This window comes from Strix uralensis, chromosome 2 (genome assembly GCF_047716275.1).
Source record: "Strix uralensis isolate ZFMK-TIS-50842 chromosome 2, bStrUra1, whole genome shotgun sequence".
NCBI classification, from domain to species: domain Eukaryota; kingdom Metazoa; phylum Chordata; class Aves; order Strigiformes; family Strigidae; genus Strix; species Strix uralensis.
In genome coordinates, this window is record NC_133973.1 from 129,172,915 (window position 1) to 129,192,750 (window position 19,836).

The 19,836-nt window shown below is 40.0% G+C and overlaps 1 protein-coding gene across 1 annotated transcript in view; it reads right to left on the reverse strand.

The window, feature by feature from the left end:
* Positions 1-3,715: 3,715 nt before the first annotated feature.
* The window catches only part of TYR (tyrosinase), a 50,913-nt gene continuing 34,792 nt past the window's right edge, over positions 3,716-19,836 (reverse strand). The window contains exons 4-5 of the mRNA XM_074861060.1: positions 12,524-12,705; positions 3,716-3,939 (exon numbers count right to left, since the gene is read on the reverse strand). Of these exons, the coding sequence (XP_074717161.1) occupies positions 3,716-3,939; positions 12,524-12,705 (406 nt within the window). The remainder of the gene's footprint in view (positions 3,940-12,523; positions 12,706-19,836) is intronic.

Here is a 19,836-nt window from a genome sequence, read left to right on the forward strand (position 1 = left end):
CCCAGTTGGAGAGTAGAGCCGAGTGGGAGCAGGGAGTCCAGAATTCCCAGGCATTCATGCAACTTAGGCTTTTGTAAACAGTTATGGAATAAAAAGCACTTTTTATTTTAATACCACCCTTCTCTGTCCCCAAAGATTTCCCTTTCAAATTTCTGTCATGTTTTTCCTATTTGTTCAGAAGAATTTTGCAGAATAAGAATTACATAATAATTTTAAATATTTTATCCAAACCATGGTTACTGAACATAACAAGCAAGATTTTTAGAAGAATCACTGAGCCCCAAAGGGTGTTTTTTGCTATGTGCCAATGAGAGGTTTTTTCCTCCCATTTTAATTAATTGAGGTAGTCCAAAGGAATTAAACATATAGTTACTAGCTGTAGAATTTGAGTAGAGTCCTCAAGTAGACTGCATAAAAATATATGACCTTGAAATCAATCAAGATTTATGAAGTCAAAATTTAAATATGGGTGCTTTTCCTCCGCTGCTGGTATTTATTTCTACTGATAGAATATTCTGGGTTATATATAATACAAGTTAAATGACTGAACTGACCACTTGAAGTATTATCATAATTCCTTTTCTCCTACCTATATCTCAGTTCTAAGAAACATTTTAAATCCTGTGCACTGTGTTTGGTTTTAATACTTTCTAAGATACTGGAGAGCATTCATGTTCTGGTATCTCAGACCATCAGTCAGAAGTCATAGGAAAAGAGTCAGCCCTTTTGGATTTAAGACCCGAGTCTTTCACATGAGACAACAACATCATTCAACAAAAGGCCTGTGCTTTGCTGAGCTGGAGGCGATTTTAGCCCATGCCTTCCTTAATCAGGGCAGTGGAGTAGATCAGCAGGCATAGTCAGTCACATAGCTCCTGGGAATGGGATATGGTTGGATTTGAGGGTGTAGATCTTTCCTTCTATTGCTAGTGGAATACACTGGTAGTTTTATTACCACCTTCTGTTTTGCCTGGTTTTGTGACTTACTGTTTAGTCAAGTATAGCTGGGAGACTGCAAATGTCCTTGTATGCTCCCTGAAAGCAGGATTTCCACAGCAGGAGAGAGATATTAACACTTTGATGTGAAAAATCACAGAAGGACACCTCCTATAGAAACATCTGCTCTAGGTGGACCCTTTCCAACAGACATACCACCCCTCACTGTTTTGTGTCTCTTCTGCTTTGTAAAGAGCTGTAATTTCTGTAGTTCAGAGGACAACTCTAGTGCAATTGCCCTGAAATGGAAATGAACTCATGCAGTCGGGCAGTTGAAAACTATCAAAATAATCCCTTACGCTGCTCCATGAGAATGTTCACTGGAGCCAGTTGTGAGCCAGTCTGCTCACCTGAGAGGTCCCATGGCATTTGTTGACTAGGAAAGAGTGCTCAGACCAATGGTCAAAATACATTTTTCTCATTTTCAAATGATGTAATGTTGTCTCTTCCTTCCCAGTTACCTTCCCTCTCTCAGTCTTCTCACAGCCCCCTGAATCTGGTTCCTTACAGTCTTCAAGGTGCCCTCATCTGCAGTTCCCAAAGGCTGAACCTATCGCTTTAACCATAAGACTATCCTGAATATCTAGAATAAACCCAGATGGCAGCGTTGCCATCAGTAGAGCAGGTCTCTCCAGAACAAAAGGCATGGCCCTCACCGTGTTCTGTTAAATTTTTAAAGAAGACCAAAAAGTGATGGGAATCCTCTGAACCAGACTAAGACTGTAGATCATTTTGGGACAGCTGTGAATTTATGTTTGTGGCTGAAGATGAGTTTTATAACTATGGAAAGTTAGTTGGAGTCACCATCCCAAAAACAGAGTGATTCTTTCTGGTTAAGGCTTGTGATGTGTGTGTGTAAGACACATTTTGTATTGGGTTTGTGTGGCAAGGTTTTGGTAGCGGGGGGCTGCAGGGGTGGCTTCTGTGAGAAACTGCTAGAAGCTTCCCCCATGTCCGACAGAGCCAATGTCAGCCAGTTCCAAGATGGACCCACTGCTGGACAAGGTCAAGCTCATCAGCGATGGTGGTAGAGTCTCTGGGATAACATTTAAGAAGGGGAAAAAGAAAACTGCACAACTGCAGCAGAACAGAGTGAGAATATGTGAGAGGAACAACTCTGCAGACACCCAGGTCAGTGAAGAAGGAGGGGGAGGAGGTGCTCCAGGCACCAGAGCAGAGGTTCCCCCTGCAGCCCGTGGTGCAGCCCATGGTGAGGCAGCTGTGCCCTGCACCCATGGAGGTCCATGGTGGAGCAGAGACCCACCTGCAGCCTGGGGAGGACCGACACCAGAGCAGGTGGATGCCCAAAAGAGTCTGTGACCCCATGGGAAACCCACGGTGGAGCAGGCACTTGGCAGGACCTGTGGCCCCATGGAGAGAGGAGCCCACACTGGAGCAGGTTTGCTGGCAGGACTTGTGACCCTGTGGGGGACCCACGCTGGAGCAGCCTGTTCCTGAAGGGCTGCAGCCCATGGGAGGGACCCACGCTGGAGCAGTTCATGAAGAGCTGCAGCCCATGAGAAGGACTCATGGTGGAGAAGTCATGGAGGACTGTCTCCTGTGGGAGGGATCCCACGCTGGAGCAGGGGAAGAGTGTGAGGAGTCCTTCCCCTGCGGAGTAAGGATCAACAGAGACAAGGTGTGATGAACTGACCACAACCCCCATTCCCTGCCCCCTGTGCCGCTTGGACGGAGGAGGTAGAGAAATTGGGAGTGAAGTTGAGCCTGGCAAAAAGGAAGGGTTGGGGGGAAGGTGTTTTAAAATTTGGTTTTATTTCTCACTGTCCTACTCTGACTTTTGATTAGCAATAAATTAAACTAATTTCCCCAAATTGAATCTGTTTTTCTCATGACGGTAATTGCTGAGTGATCTGTCCCTGTCCTTATCTCAACCCATGAGACTTTCATTATATTTTCTCTCCCCTCTCCTGCTGAGAAGGGGTGTGATAGAACAGCTTGGTGGGCACCCAGTGGCCAGCCATGGTCAACCCACCACACCTTGTTTTGCTATGTATGGGTTACCTGTATGAAATATATGTATACTGAACAACCAGGAGTCAACTGTAATATAAGCAATTGTTAAGTCAAACTGAACAGAGGTGGACATGGTGAGACTAGGTTTCACCTCCTAAAAACCTCTCAGCTCCTCAAATGAATGTAGGATGGTGTAGATGACTAACAAGAGCATTGGAGACAAGTGAGAAGTGGTTTCTGAGAGCCTGCTTTCTGCTGCTGATGGCATTCAGTCAAGGACTAACAGGACATTATGGAACCTGAAAGGCTCTTTCTGTTCTTACGTTCAAACATAGAGTGAATGTAGCACTGATGGTGCAGTCAGGTACCTCTCACTAAATCCAAACACATGGATTGGGCTGCGGGATTGGAGACTACACTTATAAAAGAGCAAATAAAAGATCAGAGAATTATACATTAAACCATCAACACATGAGCCGGTCTGGTTTCATAGGAGCATTATTTAATCAAGCATAGGAAATACAGGGTGTTCTTTGGGTGGCATGGTAACTTATGTTGGATCTGGGAGATTTTTGTAGGAGTGGATCTGGTAAGATACTACAACACTGGAGATTACAAGAGCCTTGAGGAGCAAGACTGCCCATCCTGCTTATGCAGCACACCTCAACAAGGTATTTGTAAACATGACTCAAACACTGGATGTTTGATTAGCACCTTAGTAACATCACTGAGTTAGTGGAGGCCTCTAGAAATTGGACTGATAAGATATATTGTTGTAATCTTCACTTTCTATGAGCAAGGGCTGTATCTCTGAAGAAGTTCCTCTTCTTTTCTTCCGGCAGGCCAGAATGAGCCCTGTGAGCACAGCAGTAACAATGCCCCCAATCACAGCTGCTCCAACCAACCAAGCCCAGATCTGACGGGCTTGCCTAAGGTAGGGTATTAAAAACTCCTGGAAAGAATCAAGTGCTGGGAAAAAAACAGAAAAAACAAAGGTCCTTTTACATGATGCAATGTACTGTCAGTTTATAGAAGTTGTATAACAGATAATACTGGAAGGCTGAGTGAAAAAAAGAGACTACATTGGTAGAAATTGTCTGAAGGTCATAAATAGTTTTAAACAAATCTCTTCAGTTTTTATAGTCTGTTTCTCAGTCTTTGTATTAAAGGCAGGAATAGAGTTCACTCTCCCCTGTGCTCTTTATGGTTTTGTCAACCATACAACCCAAGAAGTTTGATACAGTATGGCCAAAGGTCCTGCTAACTCAGCATCCTGTTGGCAACAATAGCTGAAGCAGAGCACTAGAAAAAGTTTAAGAACAGGTCAAGACTATTACCATCTTTTCACAAATTACTTACCCAGCCTGCAACAATTTGCAGCTCAGGGATTCCCTGAACCAGATATGGTATCATTGTATATAATGGTCATTGGAGGATTGGTTTTTTCCTTCCATCAGTTTTTCTAGCTGCTCTTTGAACTTTCATCACAACTTCTTGCGGCAAGGAGATCCCTGCCTTAACTACATATTGAGTGGAAAAAAGCTTCTTTTCACTAATTTTGAACCTGCTCCCTGCTCATTTCATTTGATAGCTCTTGTGTGGGGAGAGGCAGTAGGCAATTATTCTCTGGTCACTCTCTGTACAAGAAATCATCTTTCTTTGGTGAATCCAGGGCAGCTTCTCTACTGGTTAGATAATCAGTTGTGTTCTTGCTTTGTAATATGAATGCGTGTGTGTCTGTGCCTCTGTGTTTCTCATTATGGCTTAATGAGTTAAAAGAACCCTACCATACAGAGTGCTCACTTCACAATAGAGTTTGAAAAGTGGCCTCTTCACAATGCACTCAACAACGTGTTGCCTTGAATTTGAGAAATGGGAATACCTGTCTCCTTGGGCTAAGGAGGATTTGGAATCCACATCTCCCTACTACTAGCTTTAATTACTATTATTAGCTCTAATTATTAGTTATTAGGGGCAAAAAGCACCTCTCTGAGCAACTTCTCTGGAACTCCTTATGTGGTTTATTTTTGAATAGTGTTCATGCATCTGGACTGATTTAGAGGTACTCAACCATATTTAGTGTGGTATACCCACACAAAGCCTATAAATGTCTTCCTGCCATCTTGCATTTTCACTGGTGCCCAGAAGAGTAGTCCCATGTACCTTCTTGGATCATGGTGCTTCTGAGTGTATGCTGTTATGTGCATTGTGCTCTGAAAAGATGCTTTTGGTTTGCAGTGCCTTAAGGTTAAGCTATCCTTACCTCTTGATGTCTGAGTCACTTTCTGAGATGTAATTCTGGTTTAGGCTGAGTTTAGGATGAACATTGTTTGTTTTTCCTACAATTCAGCTTCACATTGGGGAATGTTTGGTTGCTATTTCTCTGGTCCTTGTTTTCCAGTTAATCCAATTTTGTATTCTGAGATTGCATTTGCAAGAGTCTGCATGTTCAGCCTTCTACTTCTGACCTTATTAGACATATAAATGCTATATAAAACTAAGATTACAAAAAAATTAAGTTCTTGATGTTTCAGAGTGAACCCTCACAAACCTCTGGGTATGAGGTACATTATCTCTTTAATCCTTCATTTCTCATCTGTCAAATGAGGACAGTACCATTCACTGAATCCTTTGTATTGTGAATATAAATTAATATTTCTGCTGGACTCAGCTGCTATAGTGATTGTCACCAAAGAGAAGTGTTAGAGGAAATATCTTCAGGATAGCATTTTAAAAGTGTGCAATAAATCATCCATAAGGCTACACACCGCTTAACTGAGAAAATGAAAACCAAAAGCAAAAAGTATTTGACATCTGGTTCTTAATGAACACTGTCTATGCTGTGTAGTGAATGAGGTGGTGGTCTGGGGGAAAAAAAAATGTGAAATTAAAGATAATGCATACATGTAGAGGTGGAGGGTGAATTATGACTATAGAAAGAACTTTAATGCTGGCATTTCTCAACTTTGTGTGCTTGACTTTGTAACTCCAATGTATTTTAACTCAGCTCTTTTATGTTTATATTGCAAACATATCTAAATTGGAAACAATCTGGTGATTTAAACTGGAGTATGCATATGATAAAAGAAAACTGATATGTAACAGGAACTTGATGATAAAAGAAAACTGATATGTAACAGGAACTTGATACTGTTTTAATGTTACGGAAAAATAATTATGACAAAGTTCTCTTCCTTGCAGAATTTATCTGTGATATGAGGGTTTTCTAAGTGATGTCTTAAATTTGTATTTTGTCCTTGAACCAACTGTCTCCTCCATCAATATTTGTTGGAGGTCTGAGCTATATCTTCTTCCCAGTAAAACATAAGATGACTTTCAGATGATGAGATGTCATATTTCACAGCAGGGCCTTTCAGAAGGGATTAATCTATTTCATTATATCCTGATAATCAGTCAAACATGCCCTTCTCTTGCTTTCAGCCTCAGTCTGTACAGTTTCTGTAATTAGCTCAAAGCCAAAAGCCACCTCCTGGCATCTACTGTCTGTTTCTTTTTGCTGCACAAAAGGTGTTTGGTATTATTATCATAAACTTGCCATGGCAACTCTGGGTGTCAGAGGATGGAGCACCCTAGGTGACCCCATAATCTGTTAATCTGTGACTCTAACACAACAGTAAATTTATGACTGGACTGTCTGCCAGTCATGCAAACTGAGATTTCAAGTATTCCATTACCATTATTCTTTAATATCTAACTGTGCAAGGCCCAAGAGTGCAATAACTGTGTTTGCTGATGACTACCTGGGAAAAGTGTCAAGGGAGTGGTGGTGGGGGGGATGACACATAGCTGCTTTGTGTGAGACATTAGCCAGTGCCAATTCCATTCCTTTTATATCAGTATTTAGAGTCAAATTATAATCCTTCCTGGAAGCTTCCATGAACATCAATTAAAACTGCCCGTTCAGTCAAAAGGTTCATGACAAAGCAAGAGGAAGCCAGGTCAGGCTAGTGCTTGGTATCTACCCTCCTACTAGTGACTAATACCAGCAATATCTCCTCATGGTGCTCTTTCTGGTAGGAAAATAGCAGTGATTAACCTCAGCCATGGTCTTAGCATTCAACTCTTCCTTCTCAAAGAGAGTCTTAGCTCTAGGTAACAGGAACAAATCATTTCTTACTCTTAATACATCAGATTGTTCTTTTAAAATGTAATTTAATGTAATTTTATAATACCAGGCAGTCTATTTTGTGGGGGTTGCTGGATGTCATTGAGAGGATAGGAAACAACAGTAATTTTAAGGTGAAGCAATGTGTGTCTCCTATATTTAGGGTAATAATGTGGACTTTCCATGATAATTGAAGAAGAAACATGTTATGGCCAATCTATTATTGAGGATCTTGAGATTTTCCTTTTGTGGTAATGTCAAACTACATTATTGATATAATAGATCCCAAAGATGAAAAAAAAAAAACCTGAATATTTAACTTTTTTTGGAAAGAATATTTATATATTTTAGATATTCCTTCTATGTAAACTAGGGTATGGCGGTCTTTCCAGGGTTAATTTGACAAATCAGGAATAAAAACTCTGGCCAACCAAGAAATAAACAATACAAAATTTCTGTCATTTATCTATTGCCATAGCCCCAGTGATATGCTTGTGGTCTTGCTATTCCATCTGACATGTTTTTCTACTCTTAACGTGGATAGTTAATGGGCATTAGGTTTTAAAGCAAACCTTGAGGCAGCACAAACACATCTTATTAGATCAATGTTGAAAATTTTTTCTTATCCTGGTGAGCAAGTTCTTTCTATTCGGTTTCTGCCATTTCTTGTGTGTGTATGGTTCACTGATTGTGTCCCTCTGGGTGGTCAAAGGAAGTACCAGTGAGACTTCCACAATGAAATCTAGGAAGATGAGCTGAGAAGGATTCAAGTTATGGAGTCTCTCAGTCTGTCTTAAGGCAGGATTACTTGCTTTCACAGAGAGAGAAAGTTCACAGCTCCCACAGATTTCATCAGAGTCTCCTCATTATTACAGCTTGGAAAGTCTTTTGTAATGTTCTCTTCTGACAACAATAAGAGAAAGTCTGAAGAAGACTGTAAGCCATAGTCGATTCTTTGGACTGCAAGAGGTGCTGTGCAATGGGTGGTAGTGGGTTGTTTATGGTAGAGCTACAGTATCTAATGGTATAAACTCAGGCTGCTCCCTTTCAGTTCTGTCTTCGGTGCAAGGTGGGTAAATCAGGAAACTACGACCAAGACTTCATCATGAGGCTGTCTCATGTGGTAAGAATCAGACCACTTCTGCATGGATAACAACAGCTTTATAATTATTTTTTTCTGTGCTGAAGTTGATCAGAGTTGTCTCCACCTATTACTTCTGCATAGTAACATTGCTGTGGAGTCCTGCCCACTTGCTGGCAATGATGGCACACCCGCAGAGTGGATTACTGGCAAAAATTGATTACTTTGGAGAACTGAGAAGAGATAAATCAAAAATTCCTGAGTGCATTTATAGAACAATATTTATTTTTGGTTTGGCAGCCTCAGTGTTCTTGCACTTCATAAGCACTCTTTCACAGTTTACTTATATATATTTCTGAAAAAAGAAGTGAGATCTGGCTAGAGGATACCTGATATCACCACACTAAATGCTACTAGGGTGTCAATAACTCACCAAAAGATAGTTTTCTACCCCTAAATGGCTCCCAGCAAAAAGAAAAAGAAAAAAAAATTCCATATTTCTGTTCCTCCATTAAGCATCATTACATAATCATTAAAATATCTGCTCACACTCTTTTTTATGAGAAATGTATTTTTACATCCTGTTTTCTTTGATTCTCTCCTTCTGTTTTAATTAACCTTAATCTACACCTTATCTCTGCCTGAAGAAAACCAGGGAACAAAATGCTCTCTTCTCATCTTCTGTTTCATTCAGAAATGTAAACCACTTCTCAAGCCATCATTTCTCAAGTATTGTCACCTTAAATTGCTTTCTATTGTCCCAGCATCCACATTTTATTGTGCTTGTCACTATTTTATCATAGGCTCTTACATGCATAACACCGGCCTTTCACATTGTGGCCAACAGTGTGTGTTCCTGAGCTGGGAGACTCAACAGAGTCCCTCCATGCTGGTATCATATTTGCCAGCTGCCACATTTTCTACTCGCCTGGATGTGATTTTGCAACCAAATTGCTGAAGAGCCAGAAATAGAAATGAGCTGCAGTCTGACTCTGGATCTGAGCTCTCTTCCTGCAACACGCATGAGCAACCTGCCTTCTACATTGTAATCACAATGTTCTTATCCCTCGCTTTACCCTGAGTGTCAAAGATCTTTAGTTGAGGTGTCCAAAAATTGCAACTGATAGTTAGATTCCTGGGTTTATAATAGGGTAGCTATCTGCTTTTCAAAACAAATGTGAATCACCCAGCTACACATGTACTGGTCATCAACTTGTTCCCACTGAGAAAGGGAGACTTTCAGGGGAAAAGTCAAGGCTGCATCTACGAATTTATGTATTCCTATTTCTGGAAGAAAGAAAGAAAAAAAAAACCAACCTTAGTCCAGGCCCTAAATGTAAGTGCTTGGAATAGCTCTTGCCATAGAAATTTGTTTTGACAGCTATTGCTAGGTGGTGCCGTTAGTCTTCCAAATCTTTTTTATTGATGCTAACAAATGTTCGTTTTCAGTAAGCCATGTGGGTTGTGGTAGTTTTACAGTTCATGGTTCTCATGCCAAGGAAAGCTGGGTGTCTGCTCTGGATTCTTCTCAGAGCAGCTCCTCAGTAACTAGACTCTGACATGTGTCTTTGATTCCTGAGGGACGGATTTCCATGGACACTGTTTGTGACCACTTCTGCTTCAGGGCTGTTGTACTTGTAAAAATTAATGAAGCTGCAATTAAAATAACTACATACTGTCACACACTGATTTGCCTTTCAGTGAAAAGCAGGGCTCCAGGTATCAGCTTTTCTGCCTGGGAATAGCAACAATATAATTTAACATTAAAGTGTCATTTTGTCATTGGATTCTTTCCAAGTTTTATTTCTCGTAACCAGCCTTATCATGCTCTGTGTAGTCTTGTTTCAACTCTACCAAGTCGTTGGTGCTGTAACTCAGAACTGCTGCCCTTGATGCCTTCCTCCAGCTATTCCCTTTAAAAGCAAACAAGCCAGGTCTTGAGGACAGGACGGAGCCAGGTCTTGTGTGCTCATTCCTCACTCTGTCCTGTCCTCTCCCTCTGCCTTTCCTACTCCTCATTTGGAAGATCTGCAGAAATTCTGCCTCTTCTTGACACCCAGATCTTTACTGCTATGATTTTTTTTTCCTTGTAATTTTTCCCTATTTATCTAGTAATTCCTGACTACCAGTCACAGACTTTCTCTTCTCCCTTGAGCACACCAGAGCTTTCAGGGAAGCTCAGCAGGCTTTCCTGCTTCAGCTCATCTACCAAGAATTTCCTGTTTATTCCTATGTTCCTCTGAACAGGGATTCAGCATTCCTACCTGGAGAAAATCTGGGTTTAAATATTAGACTACCAAGAAACTCCATATCTGCATTTTGGGATGCCAGACATTTTCCATTTGTAACCAGTTCTACTCTACAGATAAGAAATAGCTTAAGCTCTCTTCTCAGTGAGATTATCAAGGGGTTGAGCAACATGTGAGGTTTACCTGGACTTTCTAAACGAGGTTGGATTTCACTCTTTGTGTTGATCTTTCAGAATAATTAAGGAACTACTTTCCTTGCCTCTGTGCTAAAATCGTGGGCAGAATGTAATAGGAATTTCATTTTCTGAGGACTGTGTGTTCCCCTGGGAAAAGGAAAGACCAGGAGGCAACAAAAGTGAATTGTTTAATGGTAAATAATTTACCATTTGCTTCCTTTTGCAGTACCAATTCAGGACTCGGTATTTCTGAAAGTCACAGCATTTGGCACTTCTTCTGAGTGGTACAATTCTAGGAATAATGTGAGTTTAGGAAACTAATAGCTTTCATTAAAAATGAGTATAAATATTTCTTGTCTTAATCAGGAATTAAATTACAGCAACATGAATAAAAGTCAAAAATGCTACTAATAAGACTAAAATAGTTATTTTGGTAATATATTTGAAGGATTTATTAGATTATTTTCTGTCTAGGGCTGACCAAATTGATTATGACATGTTAGGAAAAATATTGACTTCTGTCTCTGGGTTATAGTACTAAAACAGCCTTAAACAATTATACTAGAGAGTTGCAGATTTCTTTTATTACACATAAAACAGTCAAAAAAGTGTTTTCTGGATGACTGTAAATCACAAGCTAGATTTTACATGAGAAGTGAACAAATAAGATAAATGAATGATTGCCAGTTTATCAACTATGCAGAAACCATACGCCCCCATTAGTAAGCAAACTCTGTCAGAAAAGCAGGGATGTCCTGAGAACTGATATTGTTTTGATAAAGACAAAAGGCAAGCTATGAGAATGTTAGCAATGCTGAAATGTCCCTGGTGCTATTGCTACAGAGTTATTGGACTTTCAGCTCTTAATTGCCTTTTAACTGAAGAGACATATTCATGGAATATTTTCTACCTCAAAAAGGAAAAGCAAACATGCCCAGTAACCTACCTGTTCAGTGGCCAATGTTTTGCAATGGCAACTGCATCCCACATCACAGGTAGCTTTTGGCAGTGTTGAACATAAGAAACGTGTCTGATCATTCCAGTGGCCCAGTTTTACAGAGGTCAAAGTATCTGAGCAATCCTCAGTTCCAGGCAACATTTTATTTTTAACAGAATTTAACCCTTCCTTTAAACAATAAGGAAACTGGTAATACTCAAGCAAAACTATGAGGTCCACTACTATGATCCCAAGTCCAGATCTACCTGAGGTTCCCCATCAGCTACAGCCCCAAGGCCTCTGTCCTCCCTGTGCCTGAGGATGGCCAAGATGCCCAAGTCAAAAGTACCTCTGAACAGCAATACAAGTCAAAACCATGACTAAACAGTGCAAAATTAATTTGATTAAATGAAATGAATATTATGAAATAAGTGGTGTTCATATAAATAACCATAGGGCAAGCACAAAGTCAATGGATCACTGTTTCAAGTGCTGCACAGACCTTCTGTTGGCCTTTGGTGCCACAGTGAATTTTACTCTGGGTATTTAAGGGATCAGATTACATTTGTAAACCAGAAAGAGAGCTTTAGATCTGGCCTCCTTAAAACCATGTCCAGAAATCTGAAAATCCCACTGGTTCCCATTTGTGTTGCAGTGTAACAGCTGAGCTGGGCAAATGGCAGACTCAAAATCCAGCACTTCTTTTCCCCAGTTCTGATCACAAGCTGACCATTTGGGTCAGATTCTGCTTTTAATAGGCTAGGATAGTATTGTTGTCAGTGAGTGATTTTTGGTTGGATCTTTTCTAATGGTATCAAACTGACTCTACATCAGACCAGAAATGTGAAAACAAGGAGATACAATTTGGGACTATATTCAGGGAAAAATCTAGAATAGAAGGATTTTTTAATATCTTCTCATTTTACAGATATGTTCCAGGTTATAGGCAACAAATTTGACATTTACCCAAAATAGTAACGTTACCTGGTTCTTGCAGATACTCATAGTCATATCCCAGCTCTCTTGAGGATTTAAAAAATTCTCCATTTCTGTAAAGGGGGATAAAGGGGACCATGTAATTTTCTCGATTGTGCCCAATGGGTGCATTCGCTGCTGGATAAACTTCTAGCATGGGCCTGTGTCTTCTTAACCATTGTTCAAAAATGCTGTAGAAGAAAAAGCATGTCAATTAATGGTGGAGATTTGCAGAAATTTTCTTCTGAAGATTTTAAAAAAATGTTGACAGGTTTGCAATTACTTGTGTTTATGTGCGCATAATACTTTCCAAATCATTTGGGGTTACCTACTTCAGTACCAAGTTCCTATGCAAGCCTACAAAAAGCAAAGGTGTGCAGTGCTGCAGAGAGGCTGAATATGCTCTTAAAGTCCATAAATGCAATTCGCTGTCTCGCTGTGACCTGACTGCGATTTCCACTCAGTAATCCACATGGTTGTGAGGGTTAGAGAGAAAAGGATTAAAGACCTCAGTCCTTCCTTGTCACCCTCAGAAATATTTACAGCTGGTTGTGAATGGTCTTGTTGCTAGTTACCCGGTCCTGTTCCCCTTCCTCTATTTTCTTATCAAGGGTTTTCATGCCCTTGAACTATGGCTACAACCATGGCTAGTTTGACATCAACAAAGGGGGTGGAAACATCTGAGGAAGAAGGGATAAGCTTTATGAGTCCAAAAACTTGATAAAACAGGTCATCTGTCAGGAAAGAGTGTCTCTCCAGCCAAATCTTCTTCACTGACCTTGGTGTCTGCATAGTTGTTTTGCATATTCTCACACTTCTTTCACAGCTGCTATGTAGCTTTTTTTTACCCCTTCTTAAATATGTTATCACAGAGGCACTACCAGCATCACTGATGGGCTTGGTTTTGGCCAGCAGCAGGTCTGTCTTGGAGCTGGCTGGAACAGGCTCCGTCTGACATGGGGGGCAGCTTCTGGCACCTCTGCAGCTCCCTCACTACTAAAACCTTGCCATATAAACCCACACCTCTGACCTCAGCTGCTCCTTTCCATTTTTCTCTGCCAAAGTTTCTCCCCTTAGCTGTCTGGCAGATGTCTGTCTGCTCTTTAACTTGGAGGCAGAAAGCTTAAAGGATTCAGTTGGAAAGAGTTTGTATTGACATGTTCAAGTCAACTACTGGATGAGTCTGGAAAGCAAAATTAACAACCTTCCAAAACATTCTCAGCTCTCCTCCCTTTGTATCTGAGCTTTTTCTGCTCAGCTCTTCACTTTGTTTCACTCCTCAGATCCTTTCCCTGATCCCCTGCTGTTTACATGGTGACCATGTCTTGTCAGCAGACACCTGGATGTGCCAGGCTGGAATATGAGAGGTGGCAAGATGCTGCAGGGGGAGCAGATGCAGGTACCTTATGCTTGAAGAAAGAGAACCCCATGCCCGATGGGAAGATATTGGTAGGAGGCAATTATCAGCATCAAGCTCAGGGACGGATCACTGAATTAATTTATCGGTTATGAGGGATGGAAACAGTCTAAAAAGACCTTTAGATTGTACTTTGAGACCTTGGCTCAAGAGTTTCTCTTTCCCAACACTGGCCACTGACTAGAGGACACAGACTTCGCCCCCCTTCTAATTAATAACCAGCTGTTCAGGGACTCAAATTATCTCAGAAACACAGACCCTAAATGCAAGTGCACAGCAGTATCAGGATCTCTGCAGAGTATCCAGGGATTCTGCCAGTAGAGTTTTACCTCTTGTCTTTGGGCAGAAATATCGACAAACACTCTGCTTACCCGACCAAATTAAAGCCCTCTCACACTCATCAAAACAGAGGTAGGGCCAAAGCCTTGGTTCTTTTTTTAGGACCAAAAGATTTAATAGATGAAAACATCACTTTGTTCATACACCTTGTCAACCCTTAACAATGCAGGTATTAATCTTGATTAAAATCTTCATTTGTGGCTCTCTTCTTCAGTTAATATCATCAACCCTGTCTAGAAAAACTCTTGTCAGAATAATAACATTCATCTGAAGCTTTCAGATGGATAAATTTAAACAATGATATCAAGGCTTCAGCTGCAGTTATCACAAGAAAGTTTCAACAGAAAATCTGTAGTCAGATTACATCTTTGGAGAACAGCACAGAGAAATTCAGTAATCATGAAAAAACCTATAGAATATAGAGGAAACTAGGGCATTAGTTTAGCTTGAGGAAGGGTATGAGGGTGTGTTGGACTTGAATCCTTTCCCTGCCTGGCTTTTACTTGTGTCTTGAGTAAGGCACCCTGACTATCAGTGCCTTATTTTCCTATGAGTTGTAGATGGGAGCTGAGATAGCTCTTCTCTGCAGCACAGGGCTGTTAGAGGTACAGAGATACTTTGGTTATGGGAACATGGTAATATTTTAAGAAGGCGGCAGAGATAGGACTTGGATGAGGTTTTCAAAGTCTGGTGATGATCCATACTGTAAGTTTTGAATGCTCAATCAGAGGTACTTCTAGAGGCCTGATTTTTAGAAAACACAGAGCAGCCACATTCTGAAAATCTGGAGGGCTAATGAGCCCAAGGTTCAGAGCTAGAAATCATCATTCACCTGAAATAGCTTCATATGACATGCCCTGAAATACAGCATCCTCTCTGGATGACTTACATGTTGGCGTTTCATAAGCAGTTTCAAGAAAAATCCTTAGGCAAGTAATCTTTCAAGCAGAATTCAAATGCAAAGCATTTCCATGGAAATGAACATATGTAGTTTTGGATTCCTTCATTTGCAGTGTGATTCCCACATTAAATATCAAGCTTTTCTTAGCAGTAGCAGGAGCATTGAATTGTCTGCCCTTGAAGCTGATGCAATCGTATGCCTCTAATTACTGATATGATGAGTTGTGTTGATACTCAAGATATGTTGCACAATTCATTGAGTTTTTTATGAACAGTTCTCTCTTTTAGCCGTCATAAAATCATATAATCTTTACTGAAATCTGTTTCATCTAACATATCTATATGCCACTGTAGAAATCTCAGAAACATCCATTAAGGTTTTAAGAGTCATACTTTCCATTACTCCCTTTAGAATAGCTGGCCCTGTGCATTTATCTTGGCATTTTTTTTTTTTTATTTATTTCTGGACACGTTAAAAGATTAGGATCATATGCTGCTTGCTAATAAAGCAATTGGGTGAAGTTACATTTATTCTTTCCACTTAAAAGCTAACTCCCAGCTTGTTCAGTAAAATGGGCTCACCACACTAATTTTTTCTTGGCAAGACAATGTATGATTCTCTGTATTTTCATGAGGATCTTCATGATTTTCTTCTTTTGCCTGAGAAAACTGACAGATTTAATATATCAGTAGTATTTTTTACATCCTCATCTGTTTGTATTTCTCCTTCTAAAACAGGGGCACTGCCATTTCCCTGCCTTACTCATATTTTGTAAGAAAAGATATGAAAGAATGAACCTTACCCTTGCCTTTCAAGAAAGGTTTCCCAGCTGGGTGGAAAAAGAAACCTTCCAATTGCATCCAGTTGGGGAGAAAATCCATGGAGAGGGTACAATTTAAGCTACATGTCTGTTGTGAGGTACAAATAGTTCTTGTTGGGCACCATAAACCATTTCATATCAGAGAGTTACATTTTATGACTCCCCAGCTGAGGCTGTTAACTCCCTTCATACATTATTAAGAAAAACTGAAATCTTGAAGTAGCCTATGGCTTTAGCTATCATCCAGGTAGTGACATTGGCACAGTGCTCCTATCCCTGGGGACTTGTCTTTACTGAAAAGACTTGGGCCAAAAAAAAAAAGAGTATATCTGGAGAAAATAATCACACTTTTTTTTTGTTTCAGAGTACTGTGACCACTGAATTACACTCTGTTGGATACCTTTTCCCTCAAATAAATACTTGCTCAATCCCTGGTTACATTTAAGTCAGTTAGCATCAAATGTGCTCTTCTTCATGCAGTGCTATCCTCTCCTGAAGGCAAAGAAAACACATCTGAACAGCTACGATGGATCATTTGATAATTCTTTCATGTGTCCCGGTCTACAGAGACAGTTGTTTTATCTGATAACAGACATGTGGTTTCTGTGACAGAGAGAAATCAGTGCTTCCATCATCACATGTTGATCCACGTACTGTTAATAGAAGTTTTTCTTCCCTTAAATGCAGCCATGTTGGAAGTTACTTCCTTTTAGTACCTTGAAAATATATACTTGTTTTCTATGCTTTTCTCAGTAGCTGCAAACCTGGAAGAGCTTAGGGCTGCAGAATTAAAGCTACATGCAGAGAGAGAAAATGGTGATGCAATTAGCTGGTCTCTTCTTGGAGTGACAAAGTTCCCAGGAGAAAAGCCAGGTTTGTGGCAGAGCAGCAGACCTGAACTCCCTGGAATAGTTGGTTATCTTGGCAAACCACTGCTATTATGATCTCTTCATATGGAACTCTGCACCCTCCCCTGGCCCTGGGAGCCTAACAAAGCAGGACTATGAATTAAATGGCATCTGAAGGGCCATTTTATTCCATGTTGCTTCCCCTTATTGACATAATGAGACTAAAGTTAACAAAAAGATCAGGGGTCTGTGATATCCAATTTCCATATTTCTTTTGTGCAAAAAAAAGTACTGGACAGAAGTTCAGTGAGAGAGAAATCTGTCTGACTCCTACAGCAGTCTGGTTGGTTACTTTCTTCCTCAGCATGTAGACAAAGAGGGCAAGCAGATAATTAGTTATTTGTATAGGTAGGAGTGATATTTGCCAGAGATGAAGACTTTTTTAGCACTGCAATCCCATCTAGACTGGCGTCATTTGGGAGATGTTGGCAGTGCTGAAGAGAGCAGATGGGATGTGATCGTGGTAGGGAAGATAAGGCGGGATAAAAGAAAGAAGAGAAGAGCTAATCAAAAGTCATCTGGAATTTTATTCAGGGATGGAAATGGGGAGAACCCAATCTGGGATCTATCAGGAATAAACCATAAATCCTTCAGGGTGACAGCTCTTAACTAGAAGGGTCATGGGCAATCAGGGCTTAAGAAATAGAAATTTAAAATATGGAAATTAACTAAATTAAATGGAGATTAGTCTCCTGATAGCCCTAATACCCTTTGTATTTCTTCAGTGGTGAGCAAAAGTGACTTGGAAGAGGTAGCTTTTATTTAAAGGCCTTGGACAGATTAACAGATAATTCCATCTAGATTAGAGCAAAGACTGTTTTCGTCTGGAAGGCTTCTTCCTTCACTTAAAGAAATCAAAGTGCTAAGAGTGCCTGTCCCAAATAAGAGACTAAGGATCCAAAAGGTATAGGAGAATAATTTGAATTTTGAAAGATGCCCTGTCTCACATTTAGAGCTCAAAGAGGCTCAATCTCTCTGTATTGCACTTCCAAAGTAGAAATTATTTTGTAGTGGGTGTATTATTAAAGTAAATATTGAAGGTTTTAGAATTACTAGATTGTGATCATCAACAGTCTATGCAAAGATTATTTTTGTGGTAAGAAATAAAATTTTAATATTGTAGAATGGGTCAGATTTAGACAAATTTAGTCTAAAATGAGACTCAGTGTTTGTATTTAAACATTAGAAAAATTGATCTAGGGACATGATAAATTCACTATCACTTAAACCCTCTGATTCAGTCAGAAGTCACATGCTTGATGCAGAAATAGCTCAGGGAGGTTATCTGGTCAGAAGGATTTCCAAAAAGTCATAAAGGCAAAGAATATCCTGCATATCAGAGAAATTTTAGGAAGTGTTAGAAGCCCCATTTTACTTTAGAGAAAATAGGCACACAGTAAAAATGACTTGCCTAAGTTCATACCAGATGTGCTACAGAGGAGCGGGACCTCAACTTTGGGGCCACTTTGTGCCTACCAGACTAGGATACTTCTTGGAGTCAGGTTATACCATTGCAAAGCACAGAGTCTCAATTTTATTTAAGTTTTTTGCTATGTATCTGTATACAGATCTCTCTAACTGTTAATGAGTTTAATATTTCTGTGTACCAGCACTGATAGGTCTAAAGAGCTGGTATGTACTAAAAAGTAATAAAGACTCCCATCTGGTATGTTGGTACTTTGGTAGTTTAAATTTTCATTCAGGGGAAATATACTTTGCTTTTGCAAAGAGTTTCAGTGTGGTAAGGTGCTTTTACAGGGAAAATTAAAGCCATCTATAAAAGACATGGATATATCACTTCCATTTAATTGCATATAAATAGACCTGAATATTTTCCTTGTTCTGCTCCAAACATACCAGATTAGTCAAAGAGCAATGAAATGAGCCTTAGTGGAAAATTAATTTGGAAAAAAACCCTTGGTTTAAAGAGTGGGGGGAAAAATAAGATTTATTTGAGGATGATTAAAAAAAGACCACCAATATATATTTCTGAATTCATATTATTCTATGAATAATATATGCAATGGGATTATAGGTAATGAAAGGATGAGTCAAGAAATAAATGGGTTTATGTTGCCAGTGGGAAATATCAACCAGAGTATAAGAACACTGCTGTATATAAGCTGGATAACTTTGTACTCTTCCAGATAGTGTTGTGTTCTCTGAAAAAAGATGCTGCTCACAGGAAGAAAATCTTAAAACCTATGAAAAGTAGAGTAAACCAATAAGAGTAGGTATTTTGTTTATCATTTTGAAAAGCGTCTTTCCTAAGAGCTGTTTCCTAACAGTGTACGTCCACAGTTGTGAGCAGAGCTACACTTGACCGATTGTAGTGTAGAAACCAGACCTTAAATATCTGTTATTAAAATTTCCTTGTATTGAGCCACCACAGAGACACTGACACATAATGTAAACCTAACTTGCCCTTCAGGAAGATTTTCTAGAAGTTTAATCCAGTGTGTTTTACCTTGCAATTAAGGACAGCTGGAGACAGGGAAAGGGGGAAAAAGAGGGTTCAGTACCTCTGTATGAATTCCTCTGCCATGCAACCAGGAACATGTGTGACACTGCAGGTGTCCCCAGTGGGAGGACTGCAGTCCCCTTATGGTGAAGGTTCATGGTCACTCTGGGTCAGTACCACTACAGAGGGGACAGTCCTGCTTTCCTCCTGCTTCTTACCTTCTTGTCCTCAATTTCCTTGTAAGCATTTGCACAACCATGCCATAACCAGGATTAAGGAACAGATTTAGTTTAAAACCAAACATCTCTCTGTTTTCATTTGTTCTGGGATAGCTCAGGTGAGATAAAGTCATGGACCTGATTCATTATGCTGTTGCATGATGGCCAGTACCAGTACAAGGGAAGAACAGAGGTGAGAACCTCCAGACAGCACTAACTGGTGAGCAGGACTGCTTCTACTTAACCTCTGTGCCAGGT